We start from the raw sequence: 25,162 nt of genomic DNA, 5'->3' as shown, positions 1-25,162 counted from the left end.
GTTTGTTGGTTACTGTCTTGAATTTTCCATAAATAATCAAAGCTAATGAAATAGAACGTTTTTTTTTTTAAATGGTAGGTTCGTAATGATTAAAGATTGTGATTATTTGCAAATGAGTAGGCTAGCGTGTTCTTGAGTCTATATTTTGATGCCTCTCCCCCTGCGTGTTCGAGTTTTAAAGAAATATTGGGTTTACCCTTCACGATATAGTGCAAGCACCAGCGCAGCAGTGGCAATTCCAGGTGCCACAGAGACTGCTCTTTAGCTGGAGCGCAAGAGGCAAAGGGCAGACTAAGAGGGGCAATAGCAGCTAACAAGTGACTTGCCAAGTAATGAGTCCCGACCACACGCAACACCTGTGGGAGGAGTATTTTCATCTTGCATTAAAAATCTGTACTTGGAACCGTTGGCCAGTAACTTCAAACTTATTAGCCCCTAAATGCGCAGGTGACTTTTTATTTCAGTCTTGTCTGTTGTGGACATAACACACAACTTAAAAGCTGGTCTATTGCCGATTGCAGACTGGATGACTGGGTCACTTTTTTTTCATTGATTCTCCTGAAGATTGTGTTCCTTTTCTTCTTGGTAACCCTGGGTTTTCTACTGCAGATTGGATGATTTAGTCTTAGTTCTTTCATATTTTGCATGTTATCCAAATGTGGGTTTCTCTTAACCCTGCCTCGCACATGAGATTCAATATAAAGAATGTATAACTAATTATCTTTCAACTTGGTATTTTCTTCTTTGCAATTAATTTGAGACCAGTAGTCTAATTATCTCACATGGACACTGGAATACCTCTTCTCCATTGAAAGCAGGTTCAATCTGCTGATTATCCGAATAGCATAAACAAAATGGTAATTTGGGGTATATATAATGGAAATGTAACTAACTTTATTGCGATTTTTGAGTAATCACTAAACATACATTTTTTTTCAGTCTCCCACGAAAGCAGTGTATAATGCAAGACATTGGAATCAGCCAGAATCTGAAGCGCTTCCAGCTCCTCCATTGTTCCTTCTTCAAAATGCTGCAGTAAGTAGTTAGTGCCCTAGTTGTAAGTGATTCAAGTGGGTGTTTGTATGGGTGATTTGTGAATCTCCTTTTAAAGGGGAATGTTTTGCATAAGAGGGTACTAATAAACTTTAGTGCAAATTCAGAATAGTTGCAATTACTTTGAATTAAAATTAAGAATTGAAGGGCAGTTAGGAAAATTGGTTGTATGACATTTTTAATGTATCTGAACAGCATGACTATGGAATTAGACGTTTGGACAGTTCATCAGTACACTGCCGTTTGTACCCAAAACCTCACTGTCCGCACTTTTGGAGTAATGTCATTGTGCAGACATTCATTAAGTTGAATATTGAATGTTGAATGTTGTCGCAACAAAGAGTATACCTGCGTTTGAGCGTTTCGAGGCAATAAGGGCATTTAATCATTTGATGGAAGATTCCAATGTCTACTTTCCTGAGATCATGCAGTTCTGTTTTTGATTTGCCATGAAACAATGCCATTCACCTACCTAATGACATGCAGTTAGATGATCTAATGAAAAGTTAAATTTTAAATCCATCTTAAATCAAGTATGTAATATTCCAAAGTTAATTTGGGAAATAATTTGGAATTAAATGTTTGGTGTAGTAAACTAGTCCGCACAGCAGGAGAAGAATTTCTGTATTTTGGGTCATATTAATGAGTTTGAAGGCAACAGGGACGATGCAGCATTAAGTTTGAAGGCAGTGCAACAGTTTGTAAATGTGAGATAAGCATTTCACAGAAGTCTTTCAAGATTTCCAAAGTTACTAGAATGTTAGGTGGTGCAATGCAACATTATGCTTTTGCAGTATGATACTTGGTTGTGATTTTGCAAAATGTTTAATCTATTTAGTCGAATGCAAGAGTGTTTGAGAAAATGAAATGCCCACAAACATCTGTCAGGAAGGTTGATAAAAAAAAAAAGCCATGACATTTACTCTGTACTAGAGGCCCTACTCCATGTTTTCAATTATGAACACATCCATCTTTTGAACATTTGACAACGGGTTGTGTTGAGTGTTAGTTTTACATAAATTAGACTTCGTTAAAGCAGACAAAAAAAATATTTAGTTCAGAAAAGACCCGCCAGGGACACAATCGATTTGCCTAAAAAATAGGCCATATGCTCCTACTCATTAGGAAGAGCAAAAGGTAAAGAGCATTGATTCTTTCACTGAAGATTTTGATGTGAAAACACCAGCTAATGTGTATGACGTAGAACCACATGTACAAGTAGAGTATTATCTGTAGATCATTGAAACAAATTCCCTCACAAGAGGAGATTGAATTATATGCTTCGAGGTCATCTTTACCATTGGTTATGGCACTTTATCATTGGGTAATTAAATGGGCTTCTGATACTTATGGGGTCCAGCTAGAACATGAATACATGCTTTTTTAGGTTTAAAGATTTTTTTTTTTAACTGTAAAGTTCAATACACTACTACCCACCTTCATCTACTCGGCCGGCTGCGGCTGAATAAGAGGCAGATCTTGTAGGTGCAGAGGTTACAGAATAGAGTGTAGTAAACCAGACCGCTAGAATAGGGCGATCAATGAACTGGGGTAGTGAGAATATTACCCATTAGTAGAAGAGTCTGTGGGGGTGTATTCAAGTGTTATGGTGTTCTTTAGGTGACTCTGCAGTATTCGGAGGTATCTGGTAAAGGACAGTTCCCGTAATTCGACAGAGGTATGTATGTCAAGGCGTTTTGCCACATGTCGAACAGGGGATGACGCATTGCCAAAGCCGTTAATTTCTTCATGCCTATTATGTCCCACAGTTTGTGTACCCAGTCTAGGTGTGTTAGCTGTGTTCCATTTACTAAGAAGGTGTTTGGCCACTCCAAGTGCAAGAGTGATGGTTGTACCTCTAGGTGTCCTCGGAATTTCTGTTGTGTCAATGGTGTTTATTGCTTCTAGCACTCCCTCCCAGAAGGATTGTAGCTTGGGACAGTGCCAAAGCAGGTGAGTAAGAGTGCCCTGTCGTCCACTGCATCGCCAGCAGTGGCCGTCCCAATGCGGGTTCCAAGCCGCCATTTTAGCCGGTGTGAGATACTAGTAATCGGTGATATTTAGGAACATATCCTTACTGGTGGTGTTTAAAGCAGACAGCCGGCATTGGTGTAGTATATCAATCCATTCCCTATCTGTAAAGGGCCTCTCGCATTCCTTTTTCCATCTGGCCCGCCCTGGTGATTGCAGTGGTGAGTGCAGCGTATTTAAAAATGTATAGATTTCAGAGTTTTCTTATCTGTGTCTCGTGAGAAGCCATTTTTCAAAGGGTGTCAAGACTTTGCTAGCATGCGATTGTGTCTTCGGCTGCATTACCCAGTGAGCTACTGTCACATATTGCCATCTTGCGGTCTTAGGTAGATCTTAAGAGGCCTGTAGCGTGGGGAGGTCCATAAGCCCCTCTGAGTCAGACAGGTCCCAATACATTTGCAGTTGATGTCTTGCCAGGCCCTAAATGCCCACCAGAGGCCGCTTGGGGAAAGTCAGGGTTGCCTATCAGGGGAGTTTAGGGGAGATGTAGGCGTTGAAAGCTCATGCTGCAGCTAGACATGGTCCCATACACAAATGATGGCGCGGGTCACCAGAAAGACATTCGGCGGCCTGCAGGTTTTTGGGAGCCAGGGTATTTTCCAGATATGCGTTCCCGCAGTGGTCTGGTACACAGAAGACCACTGTTTCTCCATTAAGGTGTGAGACCTATCCACCATGTAGCGTAGGTACGCTGCTTGATAATAGCAGCGAAGGTTCGGAATTTCCAATCTGCCTGCTTGTAATGGCAAGTAGCCACGTGTCTTGGCCATCCTAGTGTGCTTGCCTGCCCAAATTAAATCCCAAAAAAGTGTCTGTAGTTTATTCAAGAGGGTTTGAGGAGGTTGAAGTGGGAGGGTTTGCATAACGTAGTGAATCTTGGGTAGTATTGTCATTTTTAATGGCTGCTATGCACCCACGCCAGGACAGATTATGAGCTTTCCAAGCGGTGAGGGTCGAAGGCGTGGTGGTTAGGAGGAGGCCATAGTTTTGGGCAGCTATGGACTGAAGTGTGGCAGGAATCTGAAGTCCCAGATACGGGATCCAGTCCTCCTCCCACTGGAAAGGCATGAGGGTTGTGATACCAAGTGCTAATGACTTTTGCAAATTGGTCTTCGAGCGTGAAGTGGCGGTAAAGTCAGCCAACTTAGTCACTACGGCCCTTAAGATTGTTCGGGGTCGGTGGGTCAAAAGTAACCCTGGGCGTAGTAGCGCTACACGTAGCGCACTTCGCACTGCACGAGATACACGTAGCACTACGCGAACTGCGTAGTGCGCTGTTCACGATGATTGCTTGTCCGAACTGTGCAATCATTGAAAACGGCATCTTGCTCAGTGCGAGCTGTCGTTTTCTGCCGCTCGAGTAGATTTTTACTCGAGCAGCAGCTTTCTCAACGCGGACTGGTAGTTTCTCATCGCGAGCGGTCGCGAGCCTACGCGACCACTCATAATGAGAAACATGACCTCCCCGCGTTGAGAATCTCGCCGGGTGTTTTCCACGCTCGCGATAGGCAACTTGATGTTGCTGATCGCGAACGAGGAAAATGTCTCGCCAGGATGTCATTTTGCTCGCTTGCGGTCGCCAACTTGACGTTGAGGACCGCGAGTGAGCAAAAAATGCCAGCTACGCGATTTTGCACAGTGCTATGTGCAATTCGCGAAGTAGCACAAACTACGCAAACTTCGAGCGTAGCGTAGTTTCCCGACCAGTGTTAGTCAAAACGACATAGTCTGTATAAGCATGATCTTGTGCTCTCTTCTAGCCATCCGTACACCTGCAATATTAGAGTTATTCCGTATACGCTCTGCTACGGGCTCCATATAGTGTGTGAAAAGCAGGGTAGACCGGGTGGCAACCCGGCTGTGTCCTGTGTGTGATGGGAAATGTGGTGGATTTCATTCTGTTAACCTGTACCCTCGGTCGAGGGGCCTGGTAGCACACCTGGACCAATTTGCAGAAGGGGCTATATATACCCAGCCTCTGCAGGACTATGTGCAGGAAGGGCCAGTGCACCCGATCAAAGGCCTTTTCAGCATCATTCAATAGGAAGACCGCTGGTGTCCGGGTGCGCAGCACTTTGTCCATCAGATGGCACAGTCTTTTAGTGTTGTCACTGCACCCCTGTTCTGGAATGAATCCAGCTTGGTCAGGATCCACAAAGCCCTGCACATAAGGAGCTTGCCTGCGTGCAAGCACACTGGTAAAGAGTTTTGCATCAACGTTCAAGAGGGAGATAGGGCAGTAGGACGCACAGTATTTAGGGTCTTTGTCTATTTTTGTAATCACCGTAATTGTAGCCAGGCAGAAAGTCGGGCAGTGCGCCCGTGTCACTAAGGGTATTAAACAGGCGGGCCAAGAGGGGAGCGAGGTGTGAGACAAAAGTCTTGTAGAATTCCGCACTGTAGCTATCCGGACCTGGTGCCTTACCTAGGTTGTAAGTTCTCGATGGCATGTAAGACTTCATGGGTAGTGATCTCTGCGTCCAGCGCAGAAAACACTGTTGCCCCTGTTAAGCTTGAGGCACTAGAGATAACTAACCCTGAGTCCAGCAGGGGCTCCACTGTTTATAGAGACTCATAGAATGCATGAAAAGCTTTGGTGATCTCTGTCCCGAAAGAGGAGAACCTCGTCTGCTCTCACTATCTCGGAAACACTCACTCAATGTCTTGCGCTCGGAGGTAGTGTGCGAACATCCGCCCTGCTCTATTGCCCCAGCATAATATTTTTGGTGAATGCGGAGTAGAGCGTACTCAGTCTTTCCCATGTCAATCTGCCAGTTGTTTCTGAGCTGCTGTTAGTTGCCGGCATATTGCCACCGACCTGGAGCGCACATGCTTGGCTTTAAGTTCTTTAACTTGCGTTTCTAGCTGACTGCGTTTAATCCGCCTCTCTCGATTATGGGCCATAGCTATTGTGATGAAATGTCCCCTAATCACCACCTTAAGTGTTTACCACAGGGTGGCTGGAGTGGTTGCTGGTGTATCATTTATGTCCAAATTGTGTTTAAGGCGGCCAATATGTCCGATCGTGTTTGGTCATATGTGAGAAGTTTCGTGTTAAGGCGCCAGTGTGGTACAGCTCGCTCCTGCCCCGGTGTTTCAAGGTGTAAGGTGTTGGGCAAGTGGTCAGAGAGGGCTGCTGCCCCGTTACCCACCGAGACAGTGTCACTGGTGATTTCAGGTGTGTGAGGAAATAGTCAATGCGTTCATATGTTTGGTGTGCAGCTGAAAAAAAAGGTGTACTCCAACGCTGTAGGGTGCCTGTGTCTCCAAACGTCCATTAGACCCACCTCCTCCAACCAGAGCCTAGTGGCGCAGAGAGTCTCTCGGATTACCACACTCTGGGTGTGGTGCGGTCTCTGTGTGTGTCCATTACAAGGTTGAAGTCTCCCCCAACTAGCATCCCTTTTTTCTTCCGTCTTCAGGAGTTGGCTCAGGGACTCCCTAATAAAGGATTTCTGGCTGTCGTTCGGGGCGTAGATCGTGCAAGTGTGTAGGTGGTGCCAGAGAAAAGGCTCTGTGAAGCTAACAGTCTACCTGGTGTCTCTAGGAGGACCCTTTAAACCCTCCCTGAGAAATGTGGCCAACAGGACAGCCAATCCCGCTCTCTTGGTACCCCCTAAAGAGAAAAACTGGCGATCAAACCATTGGGAGCGACGCCTTCGCCAGTCACTCTGAAGTAAGTGCGTTTCTTGTAACATGCAAATGTCACACTTGGAATCCCGTAGAAAGGAAAGGAGTGGCAGGCGTTTAGAAGGTGCATTAAGGCCTTGCACATTGAGGCTAAGGACATTTAGCGCCACCCCATTACTCGAGAGTTGATGTGGGAGGATACGACCCCCAGATAAGAGCGCCTAGGTCTCAAAGGGGAGTATAGTAGGGCAATAAAAGAGGGAGTAGAGAGGAAGATTATAGAGAGGAATGGGTATAACGTTCCAATAGGAGAGAAAACAACCCAAAGAAATCCCCCACCTGGGGTCAAACAATTGATAAGCAGTAGGGTCCAACTCGCTGGCTAGATCACCAACCAAGTAGTACCTGCAAGGTGGGACCTCTGCTGGGGAGTAAAGTCTGCAGATGAGGCCCAACACTAGATAGTGACCCATATCCCTCACTGATCGATGTTACAAGAGTGCTGAGTGAGGGGTGGTATGGAGGTGGGGCAGCGCAAGTTAATCAGTTACCTCTGTCTGTTTGGTCAGATTCGGCATCTCTCTGGAGCTACTGGATTAGTTTATTGCATGCTTCTAGGCTGTCAGTCTCAGTTGGCTTGCTCATGATTTTGGGTCGTTGCCGCTTGGAGTGCCTTGAGGTTGGTGCTGCTGCCATGGAGTCCTATCCTGTCGCGGAGAAGCGGCCCTCGAGGAAGAGCACAGATGCAGCATCCCATAAAGTGCCCGAGCGTCCTCCTGGGACCGCACTGTACGTGTCTCCTCCGGTCACACAAACTGAAGCCGGAATAGGTGACCCCATTTATATTTAATATTTTTTCCCCAAAGTAGGTCCATGAGGGGCTTAAGCTCTCATCTGCGTTGCAATGTCATTGGCGAGAGATCCTGGTAAAGCCACAAGCGGTGGCCATCGAAGGTGATGGAGGAATGATCTCGTGCCACGGACATGATTATTTCCTTCTGTTGCTGGGAGTGAAGGCAGGTAAGTATGTCTTGTGGTGGTCCTAGCACAGTGGCCTGGACGGGCGGAGCGATGTGCCCTGTCCAAGATTATTTCCTCATCCTGCACGGAGGGGGCCCCCCCGTTTGAAAAGGCGAATAACAAAGTCGTCGAGAGAACCAGAGATTGCCTGGAGTGGAATGCCCCTGATCTGTATGTGGGATCTGTTATCCAGGTGCTCAAGGCTATAGCGGAGGTCCAGGTTGCAGTCGCGTAGCTTTATCAATTCCTGCTGCTGTCCCTCAAGCTCTTCTTCACATGTGTCCTGGCCCTCCTCTAGTGCGGCCACTCTCGTACCCACGGTTTCTACATCTTGTCACAGTTCCTTAATTTCAGCAGTAGTTTCCCGCCTAAGGCCTGCAAAGTCCTCCCATAGTGTCCAAATAGGTGTTCCAAGATGGCTTTGATGCTAGGTGAGTCGTCGCCTTCTGCACCAGCAGCATCCGTTTGTGAGTCCGATTGTACATGGCCACCCGCACCCTTGCCCTTCTTGGGGGCAGATTTAGCAAAAATGTCCTTCACTGAGAGCTCCTTCCTTGCGGTCCGAAGAGAAGACCTACCGCCACAAGGGAGCGGGGCCGCACCAGCCACTAGAGCCCACACTTACTAGAGGAAGTTATTGCCTGGACCCGTGAGCTCTCAGTGGGGTACAGTGGGTGAGCTCAGCCTCGATTTCACCACAGCCAACAGTAACGGTATTCCCTGGGAAAGGGTATGCCCAGAGGGATTCTGGCTATGCAGGTTTGCAATGTGGGTACCCCGCAGTGACCGGGCCGCGCTGGTATGTTCAATTGTGGTTGCCCAGCTCAGGACACACAGGGGTGTCTGCTGACCACGATGGGTCCACTGCCAATGTCCATGCTGACCGGAAGTGGGGATGGGGAGGGGGGGGGGGGGGGGGCTAGTTTCTGTGTCGTGTAGGTGGGCCTGCTCACTACTTGTGAGGCGACCCTCGTATCTAAGCCCTCAGGTCGTTAGACCACTCCGTAGCGCCAGTCATGCAGTCCAGAAAAAATGAGGCCAAGTCGCCAGGCCTCAGGATGACGGTGTCTAGAGTGCTAGGTACATCAGCAAGTGCTGAATGTTGGCAGCCAGGTCAGGCTGGTGAGACCACTACCCCAGGGGCGGGGGGAGCATCTCACTGTTTAAGGCCAAATCAAAGGGGATCTGGTCCAGGGGCTGCGTGAGCTCGGGGGGGTGGTGGTCTTAACAGATTAGGTTGTATGCTGTCCCCTGCCCACTTCTCAGACTATCGCTGCCAATCCTTCGCTAGTTGCTCTCTATTTGCCTCTTCACTCCGCGCCTCTCAGCCCGTGGGCCAGTGTGTACTCTTACGTTGTAGGTGAAGGTGACGGGGGCTCTTCTCCAATGAAGCACTGGGGAGGATTAGCAGGCCCGCGACGTCCGTGCTGCAACTTCTGGCGGCCGCGATCCTCCACTCGGCCACCAGGATTCTGAGAGGTCCGCACCCACTGAAGGTCAAACAAGGTAGGGCTCCAGGGTTCCCTCGTGTGACAATGCGGGTGGGGGCGAGCGGGGTCCCCCTCCGCTATGTCGCTTGGCGGGCTCGGTGACTTGCGGCCTGTGAGATGTCGCTCTGCGCCACGTCTATTGGTGCCCGCTATCTGCCAGGCGGCCACCGGGCTCACGGGAGGGGTTGCATTGGTGCCCCACATGCAGGGTCGTCTGGCTCGGGCTGCAGACGTCTCGGGTGCAGCATTTGCGCTGCCAGGCTTACGGGGTCCGTCAGAGCTCTGGGATGTGACTTAGCTGGTCGCCATCTTGTATACACCCTAATTCATGCTTGTTTGTGAATGATTTGCTATGGTGTTTGGTAGAGAGGAACCTGGTGATAGGGAAGCTGAGTGGCCACAATACTGGTGAAAGCGTTGACCTAGGGGGGTCAAAGGCACATCTGGAAGCAACTGGAGTTCAGGAGGGTCTGAGATGCAGGTTTTACACATCAACTTGCTCAAGCTGCGGGTGAATGGCTTGGCCCTGACAACTTTTCTGCCTCCCTTTGCTGTTGATCCTTCCTCGTTATAACAGACCGTAAGACTGTGATGGGATCTGTCTCTGCCGACTCTGGGCCCAGGTGCATGTGCATAGGATCTGGCTGGTTGCCATGCATCTTGCAAGTTATCTGAACACCAGAGTTTGCATCCTCTTGGTCCACCACAAATCAAGCCTTTATCCGGAAATGGTTCTGACCGTCTTACCCCCGAGTATCACTCCTCAGGTGGACCACTTTGCTACTCAAAAGAATGCACACTACTCTTACTTCTGTGCTCTCCAGTTTCTGTTGCAGTGAGCCTTGCACAATGAATACTTTTTGAGGTGGATTTTTCAACTTAGTTATGTGTTTTGTGTCCTCAAACACTCAATTTCTAGTGTGTGGAGGAATTTAAACCAAGACTGGGACAAAATCATTCTAATCACCATGGACTAGAGACCTCTTGTAACTTTCACTGACCTTAGCTCCAGCTACCTCTCAGAATAGACCTCCTCTCAGTAAGCAGTGGGGGGGCAGATTCTGCTCCAAGAAAACTCCAGGGCCACCACCTTCAAGCCTGGGTATTGAGGAAGAACTCCTGAGCTCTTATGACTGCTACTAGAAGTGGTCCGTGTTATCCAGTTAGCTCGCATCCCCTCCATGAAGTCAGTGTACGTTAGACCGCTTCATTGCCTCATGTGCATATGAAAACTTGGATTCTTGCAGACAAGGCAAAGACCGCAAATTTGCTGTTTGTTTTTTTTTTTTTTTAGTCCAGCAATGTTATGCAGTTGTGACGGGTTAAGGTTACATTGCAGCTGTTTCGCCACTCATTTGTCTTCCTGATAACCATTTTTGTTTGTTGGTGATGATAATATTTATGAATGGATAGGCATAGGTTTCATCATGCGCCAGTGATACCTTAATTTAGTCTTGCAGTTCTTGATCCGGGCCCTTTTGAACACCTGTACAGTTGCTACTCTTAACCTTTAAAATGTTTTAGGTGGCCATCACTTCAGTAAGACGTAACTGTGTGCTGCAAATGCTGTCTATCCACCCTTCACCTGTTTCTACCCAGTGAAACTGGTTCTGAGAAAAATTGTGACTTTTTTGCCAAAACTGGTGACAGCATTCCATAAAGGGCAGTCCATTCCTCTTTCAAAAATGTTCCCACTGCCCCATCACACCAATACGGATAAGTTAGATTGGTTGAGCTCTCTTTGAGCAGTTTATTAAATAATCCCGACTAAAGAAATCTGGTCTGACGGCCAGCTTTTTGTAGGATATGTTTTCAACAAGAAGGGCAAGGCTGTCCAGAAGAAATCCTTGTAGCAGTGGATAGTCTTTTTGCATTATAATCTGATATGCCCTTGCTAAGAAGGATCCAATAAGGAAATTGGTGCTCTTTCCATCAGAGCGAAGGCTTCAAAATCTGCAGTGGCCGGTGGAGCCTCCTTGGACTACATTGGTCATACAGCGACATGGGATTCCCATCACATATAGTGAAGCACTATTGATTTGACTTGGAAATGAGATGGGGTAGCTTTTTCACTCGTTCCCTGCTGCAGGGTTTCCTACTCTGACCTCTCCCTTAGACCCAAAACTTTGGAGAGGGTGGTGTGGTGGAATCTAATAAATTGAGGAATCTTCAGGTAGCGGTATTCATCCGAAGAAAAAGTTACTTACCTTTGGTAACTTGCTTTCTGTTGCATATTCTACTTGAAGATTTCTCACCGATTTCACCTCCCTCCCTTTTCTGAACAATGGTCATAGACTCCTGAAAATTAATAACGTTCCAACTTAATTCTTTTGCATTACTTCCATGTTCGATCCAGTGCTGTCCTCATATCTACCTCCAAGGTTTCAGCAAATATTGGAAAGGAACTGACTTCAGGGCACTGCAGTGGTGCTGTATGACTCCACTGGCACATCACCTGTGCTGCTTACGATATGGTCTCAGGATCACCTACCACTGCTATTACAGAGATTATGGATCAAGTGTGGTGCCTGAAGATTATCAGAATGTGAGTAATCTCTTGGTTGATACAGTATTCACCGGAAAGATTACCAAAGGTAAGTACGTTTTCAATCCAGAGTCCAAAGCTGTCTTTCTAGCTGGAAATGTATTCCAGGGTCAATTTTCAAAGTTCGGTTGTACAGATGTGGCACAATACAAAGACCCTTCACTTCAAGAAACGGGGAGGTAGTGTCTTATGAATTGTGACAAGCTAGACATTTGGCATTGGGTGAGACAATGACATATTGTAGTTGCAACAGCAAAGCAAATAAAAAAGCAGACCACGATTTATGTTGTATGAGCAGAAACTGAAACAGTCAAACTGTGTTTTTCAATTGTACTAAACGTAGTCTGTTTCCCACAAAACCTCTAAAATTTCAGAACTTTGCATTTTAGTCAGCTCATTCTCTCACTCATAATGGATTTCACTGACTTAGGTGGTACTGGATATTTGTGTTTAGTTCCCCGCTTTTCCATGAATTCCAATAACTTTGACATCCCACATAAATGTGATCTTAATTCCAACTCTTGCATAAATTTTTTGTCGAATTTTATAAATAACAGAATACAGTGCCAGGAATGGTACCCGGATGTGGATAATATGATAACATCCAGTTATACAATCAAGGTTTGGGGAGCTGCACAATGGTTGAGGTCTGCTACTAACATTACAGCTAAAATAGGTAGACACAAACTGCTGACACCCTCAAACTTGTCATCACAAGAAAGCTGCTGGGGGCATCTGTCCCAACACTAGGGGAAGCATGTCCACGAATGCACTGGGGGTTGGAGGGCCGGTGTAATTTTCATGAGGGGTGAGAATAAGAGTTGAATGAATGTTGCAGTAGTTAAACATAAATATCAGATTGAGGACCTGATTCAGTTTTCCACACCCAATATAGTTTTTGTGAAAAAAAACCTGGACGGACAATACCTCCGGTCCAGATTGGAATATCGTGCTACCAGAGGGTTATGCAGTCCCCTCACAAGATAGGGAGGAAGGTAGGGGTGGGGGGGGGGGCATAGCTATTATATACCGAGACCATCTAAAGGTACGGGTGGAAGCCATCTCGGATTTACCAGCGGAGGCGCTGCATTATAGTATAAAATCAAACAACCATTTTAACTTTCAGGGACTACTCCTTTATCGTTCACCTGGGCCCAGTGCTGCTTCGTCTCAGACACTAATTACGCTCCTGTAGTCTTATACAGATTCCCATTCTCTCAATATTCTGGGTGACTATAATTCTCACCTGGAATTAACAAACAACTCAAACACAGTCAGACTACTAGATATGTGGATGAAGAGATACACAAATGTGATTTATTGGACTCATTTGTGAATAATGCGGCTGTGCAGCTTGATGGGAACCAGAAGCGGTCCCCACGTGTTTTGATATTGCAGCGCAATGGGGCGGAGAATGCTTGCATGCCATGAGCGGTTTCAAACTTCGGAAGAGAAAATGAAATAACCAGAGAATATAGGGTGTGCATCCTGCTACTAGTGTTTGATAGTCTGCTAAATAAACCCAATTTCTGTGGGAAGTGTTTTGTTCATGCAAGTTAGAGTACTTGCTTCCTGTGGGGCACTCACTTTCTCAACCTGCTCAAGTGCTACTCTGTGCACCACTAGTTTTTCGTCTTCCTTGGGGCCTTCAGTTGCTTGCCTTTTTACAACAGTTTTCCATTCGGGGATCCTTTGGCATGGAAGGCCAGGAGGTGGAACGGTGTCTGTCTGGAAGAGGCAGACCTAGTACTTGGCATGCCTATTTTAGTGATTTGATAGCCCATCTTTGACCTTGCCAAGCAAAACAAAGTTAAAAGGGGTGTCTACATCTATCTGATGTTGTGTTCCTTGAGGAAGTATGTAATTGGGCGATAGATTTCTTTTAGTGAGGGTTATTGCTGATGCATCTTGAAAGTCATAGCCACTGTAACGTATGCTAGCCCCATGTCATAGATTGATTTGTCCTTGTAATGGTGGCAGGAGGCCAAGATATCTAGAGTTCTTCGAGTTCTGTGTATGTGGGCCCGCTCTGGGGGCTTGAAATGAAAGAGACAATTAGTTATAGATTCCTTACCTTATAATTACCCCCAGGGGTCAGACTGGATCCGGAGAATTGTTTCGTCAGCAGTACCTCTGCACGTCGAAAGGTGGTGTCAGTTGACTCCGCGTTCGTCGTTGGCATTGTGGTCGCCGGGATGATGTTGCAGTAGCTACTTAGACGCCGTCCTTGCGCGCTGATGTCAGTTCTTAATTTTTCCGCACCAGCCAGCGCAGATCCGGAGAGAGCGGTACATCCAGTCACTTTTTGACTGATCTTTTTGCGACTTTTGTCGACAACGTTTTTGAGTCTTCGACTCCTGGTGCGCACTGGGACGCCCGGCTTAAAGGCCTGAGGTTCCTGCCGAAAGCTGATGTCTGTGACGGATCTGCATCTCTTGTGCCTGTGGTCTGGAGTGCAACCATGATCTCAAGTCATGCTCCGACTGCAGGACCATGAATCCGAAGTCTTTGCGGGAGTGGTCCCGAAAGCTTCTCGAGGCCCGGCAGTCCGCTTTGCGCTGTTCAATGTCCCGGTCGCGCAAGAGGTCGAGTGACCGGTCGTGGAGTCACCACCACTCGTACTCGAAGTATGCACACTCCTCCGGTAAGTCAAAGCACAAGAAGTCAAAGCCGCATCGCCACTCTTTGACTTCTCCCCGTCCGTCGGCTGACGCGACGAGGGATGTGGACATGCTCGTCCCACGGCTCCGCGCGGATCCTGAAGGGTCGACTCAATCTCTCTCCCTTTCCGGGAACCGGTGCGACCCAAGCCCAACTTTGGAGTTTCTATGAAGCGATGCACGCCTTCTTTGGGTAGGCCGACTCCGCTGGCGTGCCTTATGACCCCGCGGACTCAGCTGGGGGCCCTGGGCCTTCTACGCCAGCGGCTTTGACATGTCACGGTCCTCTTGGATCCAGGCCTGGATCCGGATCGGCGTCGGTTGACCTGATGACACCTCCCCGGCGCCGATTCCACTGACACCAGGTCCGCAGCTGATGCCGGTTGTGCCCCCAGCCAGCGTCGACCCCGGCCTCTACCCTGACGTGGGCACTGAGACGGACTGGCGTCGACTGACACCGGATCCGGCGCCAATGGGTACTTTGGTACCCCTGTTCTACCCTGGTGTTCCTCTTAGGCTGGATTGGCAACCAGAGGAGGGTGAGGAGGACTGGGAGGGGTCTGGAGACCCTTTTAACTGACCAGTTGAATGAACCGGACTGGAGAGAGGAGTTGGGTGAAGCCAGTGGTCTGGATACCTCCCTAGACCATGTCATGTTGTCTCCTCCTACTGTGGCTATGGAGGAGGGAGCTTCTTACCCAGTGGTGTTGGTAGGGTGGTGGATGCTTTCAACCTCGACTCCCCTACGGTGGCAGTCAGGACTAACCTCCTGACAGAGGTGCTTCAACTGGCAGCGAGCTCTTCGTAGCCCCTGCTGCCGTTTAATGAAGCCCTAACTGACTTCCTTTTGGGCACCTGGTCCAGGCCCAACACAGGGGCTCCTGTGTATAGGATGATCGCCGGATGCTATCGCCCGGTTCCGGGTGACTCCTCTTTCCTCTCCCAACCGGGAGACAGCGAGCGGGCCAGTCCACCAGTGTCCTCTCTGCAGCAGCCTCCAAACCCTCCTAGTCTGACCTTTCAGGGCACCCGATCGCCAGTGGGCGGCAGGATTCCAATCACCTCCCCCACTGGTGCACCATCACGTCTGACAGGTGGGTTTTGCAGATAGTCCGAAGGGGCTACTTCCCCACCTTCGACACTACCCCGCCATCCATGCCAACTCAGTACCATCACATGTCGGAGGATCATTTGACCCGTCTCCAACAGGAAGTTACGGCTCTCTTGGCCAAGGGAGGTGCTGCCTCAGAAGTAGATTGTGGTTGCTATTCCCACTACTTTCTGGTGCCCAAGTGGGACAATGGCCTGTGTCCTATCTAGGATTTCAGGAACGTCAACCGCTTCCTCCGGAAAGAGAAGTTCAGAATGTTGACACTGGCTCAGGTCCTGTCTGCCCTCGACCCTCGACCCTGGAGACTGGATGGTAGCATTGGACTTGCAGGATGCCTATTTTCACATCCCCGTCATCCCTGCCCACCGACGCTATTTGCGATTCACGGTAGGCCTCGACCACTTTCACTTTACCATGCGCACCTTTGGCCTTACCAGCGCCCCTCGGGTGTTAACGAAAGTGATTGCGGTGGTTGTGGTTCATCTGCACAGATCAGGGGTTCCAGTCTTCGTTTTTGGGTCTATCCTCCTGATCAGCGAGTCTGGGATATTCAGGCTATGATTCCGATCTTTCAGCCTCCTTCCTGGGTTTCGGTCAGAATGACCCTGTGGCTACTGGGCCTCATGGCCTCCTGCATTCTGCTGGTGGATCATGCGGGTGGGATTTGCAGTCTCTGAAGTGGGACCTGAAGATCCAGCGGGCACAGCATCAGGGGAATCTCTCCGATTGCTTCCAGATCTCGGAGGGCACTGCACGGCAATTGCAGTGGTTGCTCATGAACCAGGATTGGGTCAACGGCAGATCCCTCTCCCTTCCCCAACCAGATTTAATGGTGGTGACAGATACATCGCTTCTGGGATGGGGGGGGGGGCGCATGGGGGAGGGGGGAGGTCCGAGCTCCACATCATCCTTCTAGAGCTCCGGGTGATTCATTTTGCACTCAAAGCCCTCTGTCTGGAGAAGATTAGTGTAGTCGTTCACTGACAACACCACACCATGTGGTACTGCAACAAACAGGACGGGTGGGGTTTTGGACCCTATGTCAAGAGGGTCTTCGCCTCTGAAAATGGCTGTAACATCAGTGCATATCCCTGGTGGTTCAACTCCTGGCTGGTTCACTGAACAGGGTGGACTAACTCAGCCGCAGGTGCATGATGGATCACGAATGGTGTCTTCACTCTGAGTTGGTGCGAGGTTTCGTTCGGAAGTGGGAAGAGCCTTGGTTAGATCTATTCGCCACAGAAGAGAGCGCGCAATGTCAGCACTTCTACTCATTGGAATTTCCAAATTGGCACTCGCTAGGTGACTCTTCGTCGCAAGTGGAGTTACGGTCTTCTATAAGCCTTTGCGCCTATACCAAGTGCGATCGTGCCAAAGTCATTCTTGTGGCTTTGGATTTGGCACAAAGAGTCTGGTATCCCGAGCTGTTACATGTGGCCATCGATCTCCGATCAGGCTGCCTCTTTGGGAGGATCTTCAGTCGCTGCAGCAGGTGACAGTCCTCCACCCGAACCTGCTCCCTTTGAACTGCTACATAATTGTCCTCTCAGACTTCTCACTTTCAAGACTGCCTTTCTGGTTGGCTCCAGGCTTTCTTCAAAACCTCCTTTTCTGGCGGTTCATCCGGACAAGGTTGTCCGAACTCGACCCTCTTTCCTTCCCAAAGTGGTTACTTCTTTCCACATTGATCAAACCATCACTTTGCCCACCTTCTTTTCGCCTCTGCATCCTTCTAAGGAGGAAGAGAGGCCCCACAGTTTGGATTCAAAACGTGCGCTTTCTTTTTATTTGGACCGCACCAAGCAATTCCGGGTGGATGACCAGCTCTTTGTTGGCTACGTGGGCACCAAAAAAGGTCGGGCCGTGCACAAACGGCCCATCTCTAGCTGGGTCGTTTTGTGCATTAAAGCTTGCTACTCCTTGGCAAAGGAGCCTTCATGGGATTGTGTGCTCATTCCACCAGGGCGACTGCGACTACCACTGCTTTGGGACGTTGAGTCCCCCTTAATGACATCTGTCAGACAGCTACGTGGGCATCTCTGCACACGTTCACAAAACACTACTGCCTGGACAGCCAAGTTCGGAGAGACAGCTTCTTTGGCCTTCTGTTCTCCAGGACTTTCTGGTGTGACCTTGGTTCGAAGACCCACCTCCGGGGTTGGTATTGCTGGGGTGTCTATTCTAAGGTAAGGAATCAATAACTGTCTTTCAGATGAACAAGTTACTTACCTTCGGTAACGATATATCAGTAAGAGACATAGATTAGTTATAGATTCCTTACCGCCTCACCCATCCTCCCCATTCTGCGAACTGACTTTTAGGGCCAGGGAATCCCTTTCAGGTCCCTAGTTTTGTGCACCAGTGGTCAGTGTCTTGCATGGCTCTGTGCTTCTTGCATGGAATGTCGTGTAAAAGAACTGACGTCCGCTCACGAGGGCGGCTTCTAAGTAGCCACCGAGATGTCATCCCGGCGACTACGACGCCAACGACTAACGCGGAGCCGACTGACTACACCTTTTGACACGCAGGAGTACTGCTGACAAAAAAAATCTCTGCATCCAGTCTGATGCCTGAGGGCAATTAGTCTGTAGCTAATCTATGTCTCGTACAGATATATCGTTACATCATTACCGAAGGTAAGTAACTTGTTAATCAATGCAGAGAGGGACTGTGCTCAACAAGGATAGTCTCTGCCAGGCTTTGGATCGCCAGTAGATAGTTATAGTTACAACCTAGTTTCCATAGGAAATCTCAAAATTCTATTTTGAATAACTTTGGCGCCGGTTGACAAATCCTCGCGAAATTTTCAAAACTAATGGGGCGCTCTGCTCCGCTCCTACCCTGAAAGTCTCGGGATGATTCGTCAAGCGGGGGCGGAGAAAAAGGGGGGGTCCCAAAACGCGTTTTCCTCATGCATTTTCCCATAGGACCTTTAGTCGCAGCTACAGCCCAAACGGCTGAACAGAATTACGTGAAATTTGGCAGAGAGGTAGCCATAAGGTCAAGGAAGTGCCTTTTGCAGGTCTGGTGTAAATCTGTTCAGTATTTCCTGAGAAAATAGCATTTAAAAGCATATCAATATCTATACGCGCGCACCGTGCGCGAGCTCAATTCTGATTGGTTGTTAGATGTCGGTAAACATTCGAATTGGTCGAAACCAGGAGGTCTCGGCCGCCATTTTGTCTCTCGCAGTCTTGAGGGGGTGAAAAACAAAAGGTGGAGAACATGAAAAGGTGGCAGAGTGGACAGTTCCTGACCCCCTAGCCTTGGTCAGGGGGTCACAGAAGGACCCCCAAGGGAGAAAAAAACAATATATATATTTTTTTTAAATCGCGACGTGCGCGCACCGCGCGCGCACGGCACGCACTGCGAACCGTGGGCGCTCGGTACGCGAAGCGCACCGAGTGCCCATAGCGCGCACACGGTGCGCGCACGGTGAAGAACCTGGGAAAAAAAATAATTAATAAATACATAACTTAGCATTTAAAAAACCTTGCAAATTCACTTAAAAAAACCATAGGTTTCACACATGTTATAGTTAGCTGGACATTTCACTCGTAAAAAACCAATGAAATTCCCCCGTTATAGTTAGTGCAGGCAACTATAACTCACGTAACAGCAATCCTCTGCTGATGACGTCAGATATTACATCACTGATGACATATGTGTCTTTATGAAAAATAAATATTTGTAATATATGTATAGCTAAAGATTAATGGAAGAAGACATGGGTAAATAAGTGTCTAAATACAGTGATGTAATATCTGACGTCATCAGCAGAGGATTGCGGTCGCGTGAGTTATAGTTGCCTGCACTAACTAGAACAGGGAAATGTCATTGTTTTTTTACAAGTGAAATGTCCAGCTAACTATAACATGTGTGAAACCTATGGTTTTTTAAGTGAATGAATGTATATATATATATATCTATCAAGCAAAATATCCCCTGTTCGAAGAGCACTCCAGGCGCAGACGTAGTGAAAGCAGCCAGCATTTCTTTATTCAGAGAATCTTTTAAAAGCCTAACGCGTTTCGGAGTAAGAACTCCTTGCTCACAGGCATCTCCATGGGCTGCGCAGTATTAAGAAGACATTGTCCCAGCATGCTCTTTTCACAGGTGAGTTCATTATTTTGCATGCTGGGATGTGTAGTACTTCAGTTCAAATAAATGCCTTCCTTTTCAAGTGGTTGTCCCTTAGTAGGTTCTGCGCCTCCTCACGCTATTTATAGATTTGTAATTTACCCTTCAGTGGGCCTCTGAAAGAATGCTGATAATTTTACAAGTCTGTTCCTCCCTTACAGACTCTATAGTTCGTGTTCGTGGCCCCTGTGTCAGGGTAGTGCCTCTTCACGGCTGGATTGCCGTAGTTAAATGTCAAGCAAAATATCCCCTGTTCGAAGAGCACTCCAGGCGCAGACGTAGTGAAAGCAGCCAGCATTTCTTTATTCAGAGAATCTTTTAAAAGCCTAACGCGTTTCGGAGTAAGAACTCCTTGCTCACAGCCATCTCCATGGGCTGCGCAGTATTAAGAAGACATTGTCCCAGCATGCTCTTTTCACAGGTGAGTTCATTATTTTGCATGCTGGGATGTGTAGTACTTCAGTTCAAACAAATGCCTTCCTTTTCAAGTGGTTGTCCCTTAGTAGGTTCTGCGCCTCCTCACGCTATTTATAGATTTGTAATTTACCCTTTAGTGGGCCTCTGAAAAAATGCTGATAATTTTACAAGTCTGTTCCTCCCATACAGACTCGATAGTTCGTGTCCGTGGCCCCTGTGTCAGTGTGGTGCCTCTTCACGGCTGGATTGCTTGACATTTAACTACGGCAATCCAGCCACAGCCTTCAAACTGATGAATGGTGATGAATGGTGCTCACTTCCACGGCCAGGCTGCCGTGTAGGATTTCTTTTTGACAACAAAACGCCCTGAAGCATTGAAGGGGCACTCGACCACGCTTCAGACCTTGCAGTCTTATATCACCTCGTTGCAGCTTGTATCTCCGTTGCAATGACAGTCTTATTTAAATTACTAAGGAAATTAATTTGACTTTTTAATGAACCTGAGTACGGAACCAACCTTGGGAATACTGTTTTTTACTCTCATTCAGGACTACTAAGTCCATGCATTGCCTCGATTTTTAAATTGGGTACAGCCCACTGAGGGCCAACAGCAATCATGTGTTGTGCATATTTTGAATAAATGAGAAGGCAGGCAGGCTGCCGAGTGCGCTCTGTAAAGCTTCAGGGCGTTTGTTATATATATATATATATATATATATATATATATATATATATATATATATATATATATATATATATATATATTCACTGAAAAAACCATAGGTTTCACACATGTTATAGTTATTAGCTGGACATTTTACTGATAAAAAACCAATGAAATTCCCCCGTTATAGTTACTGTAGGCAACTATAACTCACGCGACCGCAATCCTCTGCTGATGCTAATACTGTATTTAGACACTTATTTGCCCATGTCTTCTTCCATTAAATTTTAGCTATACATATATTACAAATATTTTTTTTTCATAAAGACACATATGTCATCAGCAGAGGATTACGGTCGCGTGAGTTATAGTTGCCTACAGTAACTATAACGGGGGAATTTCATTGGTTTTTTATCAGTAAAATGTCCAGCTAACTATAACATGTGTGAAACCTATGGTTTTTTCAGTGAATTTGCAAGGTTTTTTAAATGCTAATTCCTAACTATAACGTGTGTGAAACCTTGTAGGTACCACTAAAAAAATGACTTCATAAACACAACAGCTCTTTTTAGAGCTCCCTAATATCTAAACACTTAAATCTGCTTTTCATTTATTTATTTTTATTTTTTTTACCGTACGCTTACCGTAAGCTTACCGTACGCGTACCCCGTGATTTTTTTTAAAATCAATAAATGTTTTTTTTGTACTTTTCTGTCCTTCTTTGACCCCCTTACAAATGTTAGGGGGTCTGTAACTCTCCTCATTGCCCCCTTTCCTTGTTTTCACTCTTTTTTTTCAGAGTGAAATACACAAAATGGCGGCCGCCGCTTCCTGGTTTCGACCGATTCGAATGTTTACTAAGATCTAAGAGCCAATCAGAATCGCGCTCGCGCACGCCACCGTACGCTTACCGTAAGCGTACGGTAAGCGTACCGTAAGCGGGCTCAGATATATATATTGATTTAAAGGCTATTTTCTCAGAATCTACTGAACAGATTTACACCAAACCTACAAAAGGCACTTCCTTGACCTAGGGACTACCTCTCTGCCAAATTTTGAGTAATTCTGTTCAGCCGTTCGGGCTGTAGCTCGTTCTAAAGGTCCTATGGAAAAAATGCATGGGAAAAACGCGTTTTGGGACCCCCCTTTTATCTCAGCCCCCGCTTGACGGATCCCCCCGAGACTTTCAGGGTAGGAGCGGAGCGTAGCGCCCCACCTATTTTGAGAAATTCGCGAGGATTCGTCGACCGGCGCCAAAGTTATTCAAAATAGAATGTTGCGGATTTCCTATGGAAAAGGGGTCCTAACTTTAACTACCTACTGGCGACCGCCAGTAGGTAATATATATATATATATATGTATATGTATATGTATATGTATATGTGTATGTATGTATGTTCTTTGTTTTTAACCATGTCGAACAGATCCAAGAATAAGCTTCTGCTGGGGTACCGTCACAATATTTTTAACTGACACCGCACTCAAAACTGCGGTGTTCCTCATAAAAGATGTACGCTAAACAGCCCTTTTGTGGGGCCCATGGGGGACTGCAGTGCCAACCCCATGAGGAGCAAAAATACCCTATGATGAAGCATGACACCTTAACGGGTGTGTGAGGGCAACTCTTCACATTTGAGGAATTTCCCCACTATCTTCTCTATTCCACCTTAGACTTATCTTTCTAAGATAAGTTATTTCTGCTCTGTCTACACTATCCGTAACAGAGTAGGTCGGTACTCCTCTATAGGAACGGTTACCCCTCCGTATATTTGATACTAACCTTAGAAGAACCTATGTGGGAATTCGCTGTACATTCAAAACCTCTATCTTATCTATTCCAAGATATGTCTGTTGCATAATTTTATTCGGGAACATCATTTGATGTGGGTTTAGACATGCTCTGAGCAAGTGTGAAAAAGTGCCATCTTTCTTGCATGGTATACCCCCACTTTTTGCTGAATTGCTGATGTACTTTGAGTGTGCCCTGGGCTCCTGCCAATCAGGTACCCAGGGCCTATGAAGCCTAAACCCAATTAGCATCTCTGGCCACATGTCAACCCCTGGTAAATGGTACACTAGGTACCCAGGGCCTTGTGACCATAGAAGGCCCCTAAGGGCTGCAGCACTTAATGTGCCACCCTTAGAGGCCCTGTACCCTGACACACACTGCCCTTGCAGATGAGTGTCTGGGTGCAGAACAAAACATCCCTGTGTGCCATGCCCAAAACACACACTGCCCTGGCATACTTCAGCCACCCCTCAAGCTAGGCGCCCTATGCCAGTGGTGTGGGTACAGGTGCATGAGCCCTGTGCCCCTACAGTTCCCAGGTCCATTCCTGGGCACTGTAAGTGCAGTGCTGCCATTTAAGAGTATATGGTGCTCGGAGATCGCCAACAGAAACTCCACAGCACCATGATGGCAACATTGAAGACTGAGCAGTTTGGTATCAAACTTCTCAGCACATTAAACCCTTACTGATGCCAATGTGGGTTTTAATGTACAATGCACAACAGAGGGCATCATAGAGATGCCCCCTGAACCTAACCTACAATCCACGTCATGTCTGAGGGGCTGCCTAGGCTGCCACACAGCAGACCTGTTGCTGGACCCCTGGGTAGAGAGCCATCCGCTATCCTGGGCCTGCAACAATGCACATCCTGGGCGAGGTGCTAGGTCTCCTCGCCCAGGATGGGCAGGGGAAGCTTCAAAGGCATGGAGCCTTTTGTGAGCTTCTCCTGGCCGCTTGCTGTAGTCAGCAGCTGGCCCCTACCGGTTCTGACCCCCACTCTGGCGGGAAGACTGGCCGGAAACCCCAAGGAAGGAAAGGTGGTGTTCCAGCCTCTGCCAACCCCATCCCTCTGTTGGGGGAAGCGAGGTGAAGCACAACTCCAGGCTCTCGCAATCTTGAAGATGGGAAGCCCTGCCCAATCAGGACTAAGCTATTGCCCCCCTCCCACAGGAGAGTGGCAGGATAGGGGGTGTACCCACCCCAAGGAAGGGACCCATTGGTCCCTGCCCTTTACCTCCCTGTAACGCCCCTAAATTTAGTATTTAGGGGCACCCTGAACCAACCTTCCTCAGATCCAGATTCCGAAACAAGAAAGAACAAGGAACAAGAAGACCTGCCGTGCAGCTGCTAACAAAAGGAAGACACCAACTGATTTGGCCCCAGCCCTACCGGCCAGTTAACCCTCGAACCTGCTCCTGCTAAACCCCGGCATCTCCAGTGGTCAGCAACCTCAAAAACCCCGAAGGATCTGACTGCCTTGTAACTCTAACTACCTGGGACTCCCACGAGCAGTAACTGATCCCTGGCATCAGCCAGGAACCACGAACTCTGCACCTGCCAAGCCTGGCCTGTGCTGGAGTGAACAAAGACCTCGGACGTCCCCTGGGCGACTGGGACCCCGAATCCAGCACCCAAGGACCCACCTCTACGCTCCTGACGACTCCTACAGCCTCATAACCAGGGACCCCTCCAACCGCGACCAGCAGAGGGTAAGATTTTCTGACACCAAAAGGCACCTCTGCACCAGGCGCCCTGCGGCTCCTGTGCCCAACTACTGGGTGCCTACCTATCCTCCAACTACCCAACTTACCTCTCGAAGTGGTGGTTGCACCTGAAGAATCTTCGTCACCGAGCTTGCAGCCTTTGTTAGTTCTTGGGCTTCTCCATTGACATCCATTGAGCGTCCGACGGCTCAAAAGCACCCAGCTGCCCAAGTGCCCCTGGCAGTGCAACCTCTACTCTAATCTACTTCCCCATTTGCCCTGAGCAAGTGACTAGGAGCCCAGCTCCCACAGCCGCGTGGCCCGCTAGCCAGCAGCCACCAACCACCAACCAAAGGCCCCCTGCCTCCCATAGGATAACATTGGGCCTAACTCACTCTGCACCCGGCTGCCCCTGTGCTGCTGAGGGTGTAACAACTGTACCTACCTGACCCTGGGAGACCCCTGAGTCTGTGCCCAGAACCTTAACTCTGCCAGTCGAGTCCTTACCCAAAACTCACTTTTCTTCCATAGGGCAACATTGACTGGTTTCACTTGAAAATTCTTCTAGGTGTTGAGTTTTGAAACTTTAAAATATTCATCTAAAATGAGCCGAATTACGAAAACGAATTTACTCACCTGTTGTCAGGAGAGATCCCAGTGCTGGATCTTGGTGCCCAGCACTGACCCTGAAAAGCAATTAGAACCGTACTTACCGATAACTTGATTTTCCTCCATAGGATAACATTGCCTGGTTTTTGCCAGAAATTATTCTGTCGATTTTGCAAACTTACAAATATTCGTTAAAAATCGCCTGTTAGACCTGTCAGCCCTTTGGCAGTTCCCTCCTCATATTATCTTTTTTCCCTTTCCCTTCTCATTTTTTTTTCCTGTCCACTAACTACTTTTGG

At 47.7% G+C, this 25,162-nt stretch overlaps 1 protein-coding gene across 4 annotated transcripts in view; it reads left to right on the top strand.

The window, feature by feature from the left end:
- Positions 1 to 25,162, top strand: part of WAPL (WAPL cohesin release factor) — a 1,161,107-nt gene that overhangs the window by 240,588 nt on the left and 895,357 nt on the right. For all 4 annotated transcript variants that reach the window (XM_085607305.1, XM_085607324.1, XM_085607315.1 and 1 more), the window contains one exon: positions 940 to 1,035. In XM_085607305.1, coding sequence (XP_085463431.1) covers positions 940 to 1,035 — 96 coding nt within the window. The remainder of the gene's footprint in view (positions 1 to 939; positions 1,036 to 25,162) is intronic.

Source organism: Triturus cristatus, chromosome 1_2, assembly GCF_964204655.1.
Source record: "Triturus cristatus chromosome 1_2, aTriCri1.1, whole genome shotgun sequence".
Taxonomy (NCBI): domain Eukaryota; kingdom Metazoa; phylum Chordata; class Amphibia; order Caudata; family Salamandridae; genus Triturus; species Triturus cristatus.
The sequence above is the reverse complement of the archived record's forward strand: the minus strand, read 5'-3'. Positions and strand labels throughout refer to the sequence as shown.